The sequence below is a fragment of the Bombina bombina genome, chromosome 1, assembly GCF_027579735.1.
Source record: "Bombina bombina isolate aBomBom1 chromosome 1, aBomBom1.pri, whole genome shotgun sequence".
Lineage (NCBI taxonomy): Eukaryota > Metazoa > Chordata > Amphibia > Anura > Bombinatoridae > Bombina > Bombina bombina.
Window position 1 is genome coordinate 367,666,138 of NC_069499.1, and position 7,062 is coordinate 367,673,199.

Here is a 7,062-nt window from a genome sequence, read left to right on the forward strand (position 1 = left end):
CTGATGTATTTGTGTCTTGCAGACTGGAGCCTGTGGCTGTGTGCAAGGATACACAGCGATAATGAGATCTAATGGCTTCCTTGACTACTGTGTAAAAGTACCAGGGACTGAAAACAAGAAGGCAGATGTGAAAACGTTTGCAGGAAAAAGTAAACCCATTAACTCTAAAGTCCCTGAGATCTTTAAAGGCTGGTCTATACAGCCTTTAGACCCAGGTAAGTTCAGTAATCAAATGTTAAATATAAGTTAAAGCAACATTAATGCCATTAATATATTGGGTACTCCACAGCATACTATTGTACGGCAATCTGAGTCTGCAATATCAAGTGTCTTTAATCTTTTAGCTTGGGGATCGGCACCTGTCACATGCTCTCATCTGCTGATCTCAGTGCTGATTGGTGTGTACGTTCTTGTACACTGTATTGATTGACAGAAGGGGGATCAGCACTGTGCATACAATGACAATCTTGGAGTTAAAACACATTATATATTGTAAAGTTTGTTAAAATAAAATGCTGGGGCTTTAACGCCACTTATTTGCTCATAAAAAAAGATTATAAACACATATGTTGTATTTAATCACAGTATAATGTTGTTAAATAAGGGGATATTTAACTTTAAAATGTACTATTGACCCTTTCACTACCGGGACTTTCATAGAAAAACTTGCACAAAATACTGGAGAATTGTTAGCATTTTTGCTAAACAGAAGCCTTGTTTTGTTTTTTTACCTGCCAGAACTATATATATTTTTAAGTAGACAACTCAAGGTATTGATCTAGGCCCATTTTGGTATATTTCATAACACCATTTCATCACCAAATGCGATCATATAAAAAAAACTTTGGGTTTCTCACTTAAATTATTTACATACCACTTGTGCAATCATGGCATGAATGGATGTAAAAATATCTCTGGGACCCCCTTTATTCAGAAATAGCAGACATATATGGCTTTGCCATTGCTTTTTGGTAATTAGAAGGCCTCTAATTGCAGCTGCACACCACACTTCATTTATTCCCGCAATGAAGTGGTTAATTAGGTAGCTTGTAAAGTTAATTTTAGCTTTAATGTAGAGATTACCCTCCCACCTGACACTTCCCAACCCCTGATCCCTACATGATCTCTCCCAAATAGCTCTCTTCCCTCCCTCACCCCCCACTGGTCACCCTCATCTTAGATTTTGGCAGACAGTCCTCCAATGTGAAAATTGAAGGCATTTTTTTATTATAATTTTTTTTATATATATTTTTTTCTGCAGTGAAGGATCGCTCCTTACCTTCTAACCTCCCTGACTCTCCCAAACAGCTTTCTAACCCTCCCCCTCTAATTAGTGCCTGCCATCTTAAGTATTGGCAGCTTTCTTCCAGTACCTATAAAAACTGTTTTTTATTTGCTATTTTTAAAAATGATAAAATTATTTTATTTTTCTATTTTCTGTAATGTAGGATATCCCCCCTTACCTTCCAACCTCCCTGACCCCCCCATTTTTCTGCAGTGTAGGATTGCTCCTTACCCCTCTAACTAGGGTATACCATCTTTGGTACTAGCTGCTTTCTTCTAGTACCTATAAAACACAGGTTTTTTTGTTATTTTAAAAAATTACAAAAATATTTTATTTTTCTATTTTCTGTAATGTAGTGGTCCCCCCTCCCACGATCATTAGTTAGGGACCCCCACCCTACCTGTTTTCTGTGGTGTAGCTCCTCAAGTCCCCATCCCTCCCTCCCCCTTTATTTATTTTTTTATTTAGGTCATCCCACATCCGCCACCTCCCTCCTCCCTCCCCCCTCTGCTGCTGGACTAGCCCACCCGCCTCCCGGATTCCCTCCCGCACCTCCCGCCAGAACCAGTAGAAGATCGTTGCACACTGTGAAACACACAGTGTCACCGTCTATAACGATCTGGCATCTGCTCTCATATGGAACCGGAGCACCAATCTCGCTCCAGTTCCATAAGCGGGCCGATGCCGGGAGCACAGGAACTCCAGCTCTCAGCTGTAACTTAAAGGGACATGAAACCCCAAAAATGTATTTTGTGATTCAGATAGAGAATACAATTTTAAACAACTTTCTAATTTACTTCTATAATCTAATTTGTTTCATTCTCTTGGTATGCTTTGTTGAAGGAGCAGCAATGCACTACTGTTTTCTAACTGAACACATAGGTGAGCCAATGACAATCGGTATATAAATGCAGCCACCAATCAGCAGCTAGAACCTAGGTTCTCAGCTGCTCCTGAACTTGCCTAGATAAACCTTTCAGCAAAGGATAACAAGAGAATGAAGCAAATTAAATAATATAAGTAAATTACAAAGTTGTTTAAAATTGTATTCTCTATCTGAATCATGAAAGAAAAATTTTGGGTTTCATGTCCCTTTAACAGCAGAGACTGCTGGAGCTTCCTGAAGCTCAGACGTATATATACAGTACGTCATTCAGTACAATAAGCAAAGTACTGCACAATGTATATATACGTCAATTTGGTTGAAGGGGTTAAAAGAAAATATTTAACATTAATTTTATAATTTTTTTAAAACATTAAGGGCCAGATTATGAGTGAAACGCTAAAAGTTACATGTGATCGAAAAGGGGTTTATCGTTGGTGTTTGTGTGCATCAAGTTTTTTGCTCGTATTACAAGTATATATATATATATATATATATATATATATATATATGTGTGTGTGTGTGAGTAATGGAGCCCTTCAAGTAGATGAAAACAAGTAAAAACATATTTATGCAATATTCATTAAACTGTGTATTTACTGTAAATATTTCACATTCCAATGGTCTTCACATAGGAAAAAATGTTCTATGTATTTATAAATAGATATTTACATACATACAGTAAATGTATATACCTATATATAATCATATGTGTATATATATATATATATATATATATAAAAAAGCAACCGAGATCCAGCACTCACTTTCAAAAACCATTGCAATTCAAATCATAACATAAAGCCAAAAAATCCAAGAAAGCACTTGCCGTTACTATTACTTAGTTTATTAACGTGATAAACGTTTTCGGGGTCTCACCCGTCCTCAAACCACCAATAAAACAGAACATAACTCACCCATTTATAACACCAGACCTCCACTGTGTACTGAACATGTTGAGCTCATGAGTGTCCATTCACCGCAACTGCGCATGCACCGAGGGCGATACGGAGCGTCGACACAGCAAAATTGCTTAAAAGGCAAGAAAGTGAATAAATAAAATACACTACAATTTAGCGGTACATATGTAAGCATAATAAAAAAACAGTACATGCATGATGATTAATAATATCCTCAGTTCTCAACTATACTACATAACTGGCAAGCAAAATAACATGTTATTTATAGATGTCACTTATCTCTAAATGGTAAATCACCTAGCAGCCTTCTTAGTTGTACAGCGGGGACCTTGCCTACTGATCTAGTCTGCATCATATTTCTCCTAACAAATAATTTGTGGGACTACATTGCTCTAGTGATATAGAAGGAACCCTATAGTTAGAAAAAGAAGCATATAAATAGGAAACCCTCACTAACTATAGTCATTTACAGATCCTTACTAAGGGTTTCCAGTTTCCACTATCATTAAAGGGAAAGCAGAGGAGCCTATGAACAAAACAACACAACATCCTAGGTCTATTGGGTCATCAGTCACTCACTACAGAAAACATTGGAAATCCAAAAATAAATTTAGCCCCTTTGGATACATTGTATCCAAATTAAATATCCACTGGGACTCTAGGCATTTTCTGGCCAATAAACAGTCTCTGATTTAAGGTACATTATAATAGATCATGTACCCATTCCTGCAAGAGGAGGAGATAGGGCCAGGCACTTACTTCAAAAAGAGTCCTAGTGGATATTTAATTTGGATACAATGTATTCAAAGGGGCTAAATGTATTTTTGGATTTCCAATGCTTTCTGTAGTAAGTGAGTGATGACCCAATAGACCTAGGATATTGTGCTGTTTTGTTTATAGGCTCCTCTGCTTTCCCTTTAATGATAGTGGAAACTGGAAACCCTTAGTAAGGATCTATATTAGTGAGGGTTTCCTATGTATATGCTTCTTTTTCTAACTATAGGGTTCCTTCTATAGTACTAGAGCAATGTAGTCCCACAAATTATTTGTTAGGAAAAATATGATGCAGACTAGATCAATAGGCAAGGTCCCTGCTGTACAACTATGAAGGTTGCTAGGTGATTTACCATTTAGAGATTAGTGACATCTATAAATAACATGCTATTATGTTTGCCAGTTATGTAGAATAGTTGAGAACTGAGGATATTATTAATCATCATGCATGTACTGTTTTTTTTTATTATTTATTCACTTTCTTGCCTTTTTAGCAATTTTGGCCGTGTCGGTGCTCCGTATCGCACTTGCGCTGAATAGACGCTCATGAGTCCGACATGTTCAGTACACGTTGGAGGTCTGGTGTTATAAATTGGTGAGTTATTTTCTGTTTTATTGTTGGTCTGATTACGGGGGAGACCCCGAAAACCTTTACCACGTTAATAAACTATGTAATAGTAACAGCGAGTGCTTTCCTGGATTTATATATAAGGTACAAGAAGTGAAGTAGCGCTCTAAGAAAAAGGATAGTTGTTCAAGCAGTGAACAAGTGCACCTGGTGCACGAAACATGTCTGCATGGGGATCAGCTCACTTGCCTGATTGTTAGAGTCACTGCTGGCTTATTAAAGGACATCCTGGTTTTGTCCTTTTTAATTTTGTGGAATAAAAGTTCGCTTTTTATATAAATTGCTGCCTGGAACATTATTTTTGCTTTACTCCGTTGCTCACAGCATTTTTAGAGCAACTATCCTTTTTCTCAGAGCGCTACTTCACTACTTGTACCTTGTATCTGTTTGGGGCGTGTGTGGCAGACACGCCTGAAGTTGCAGCCTATTGATTGGATGCCTACAGGGGGTGTGTCCACCGCCCACTCTCCATTGTGCCGGGCTTCTATTACAACACTACATTACGGGAGGAGCGCAGAAAATACAGTGATCTGTTTTCTACATATATATATATATATAACATATTCTGCTATGTAAAGAACATTGGAATGTGAAATATTCATATTTTCATGTTGAGTAGTAGCTCACTTGAGAATATGAGATCAGGTTTGTGCACAAGTAGCGTATTAGTTTTTTTCCCACTTTTTTACTCCATTGACTTAAGACGTTATCGTGCGAGCAATATTCTAAGTTTGACTTTTTAAGCGAATTGGGTTAGCGCGTGAGCGAAAACAGTTTACTTTCAACTTGTAATATGAGTGCTACCCAATGTGCACAAAAAGCTGACTGCTAGTGGCGTAAACGATTGAGTGGGAGTGTTAAATACTGCTCTACTTGTAACCTGGCCCTAAATGTGTAGACTATATTAATTTATTTAGCTGTAAAAGCAAACCACGACCCCTGAGCTTTAACTTTTTTTAACTTTCTGCAATTACAATTTTTTTTAGTGAAACATTTTCTGCAGATCATTTTGAAATACAATTCAATATTAAATTAGACAGTTACACCAAAGCACCATCTCAATTGCAATGTGACGATTAACTGGAGAATAAAGCGAGTATTAAAGTTTTATAATATAATGTAGCAGTTAAAAGTTAATTAGCTGCAGAGAAAAATAACAAACTTTTATTAAAGGGACAGTTTACTCCAAAATTATTATTGTTTAAAAAAAGATGGATAATCCCTTTATTACCCATTCCCCAGTTTTGCACAGCTAACATTGTTATATTAATATACTTTTTACCTCTGTGATTACCTTGTATCTAAGCCTCTTGTGACAGCACCCTGATCACATGGCTATTTATATATTATCTATTGACTTGCATTTTAGCCAATAAGTGCTGTGTCCTGCACAACTCCATGGGAGAGAGCAAAATATTATCTTTATGGTACACATGAATTATCAGTTTTTTGTTGTGAAAAGCTAATAAAAAAGCATGTGATAAGAGGCTGTATGCAGAAATTTAGAGGTTTACATGTTATAAAGTATATTAATATAACAATGTTGGTTGTGCAAAGGTAGTAATTGCTTTATCTATCTTTTGAAACAATAACAATTTTGGTGTAGACTGTCCCTTTAAGTTTTCAAAATGTCTCTTAATAAAAAAATGCATTAGTTCCTTTACTTTTGGTCTAACATTAAATAATTGTAAGGTTAAAAAAAGTGCATTGTTTACAAAAATGTTTTACATTTGGAAGTCACAACTTTGCAAATTAGGAAAGGCTGGGGGCAGGGTTGAAAAAATCTCTGAGAGACACTCATCAATCAATGTGCTGCCGCTTTGCAGCACTGCTCCGTATTTGACTGTTCTCTTTAAACAGCTCTTGCCCTGGTTGCACTGTGCTAAGGAAAACTTACATGGTGCAGCCAGAGAACAGTGCTTTTTGAAGACAACAGCCTAATGTTGAGCAGTGCTGCAAAATAAAAACAGTTTTTGCATGTATCCAGTTCTTTCTTTAGACACTCAGCTTTTTTCCATATTTACTTCAAGTGATGTCTATGAAAATAAAATATGTTTTATTATATATATATATATATATATATATATATATATATATATATATATATATATATATATATATATATATATACACTTTTTTAAGTGATGCAAGAAACAGACATTTTCAGAAAACACAATCACTGTTTCCAAGTATATTTTTAAATAACAGGCACTCTCTTAATTTCAGATGGAAGAGTGAAAATGTGGGTATATGGTGTATCTATTGGCAGCTTCCTTTTAATAATTTTCCTCATCCTTACATCTTATCTAATATGGTAAGTGTTCTCTTTGGACTTTTTAAAAGGAATTAATTGAGAAATAACAAGAATCATGTAATGTGATACCTTTAATAGTTTACTAATTAGGGATGGAAACATAGGCTTTCAAGAACCCGATGTAAGCCAGGTTCAAATATAAACTAAAATACTGCCAAGCTATGAATTATGCATTGAGGTGAAATGTGTAAACTAAAGGTTTTTGTAATGCATTCATTTTTGCTCTTTGAAGATTTTAGATAATGTCCCTCTAGTTTA

The 7,062-nt window shown here is 35.9% G+C and overlaps 1 protein-coding gene across 1 annotated transcript in view; it reads left to right on the forward strand.

The window, feature by feature from the left end:
* THSD7B (thrombospondin type 1 domain containing 7B) overlaps positions 1–7,062 on the forward strand; it is a 1,177,597-nt gene that overhangs the window by 1,146,233 nt on the left and 24,302 nt on the right. Inside the window, 2 exon segments of the mRNA XM_053712541.1 lie at positions 23–215; positions 6,717–6,804. Coding sequence (XP_053568516.1) covers positions 23–215; positions 6,717–6,804 — 281 coding nt within the window.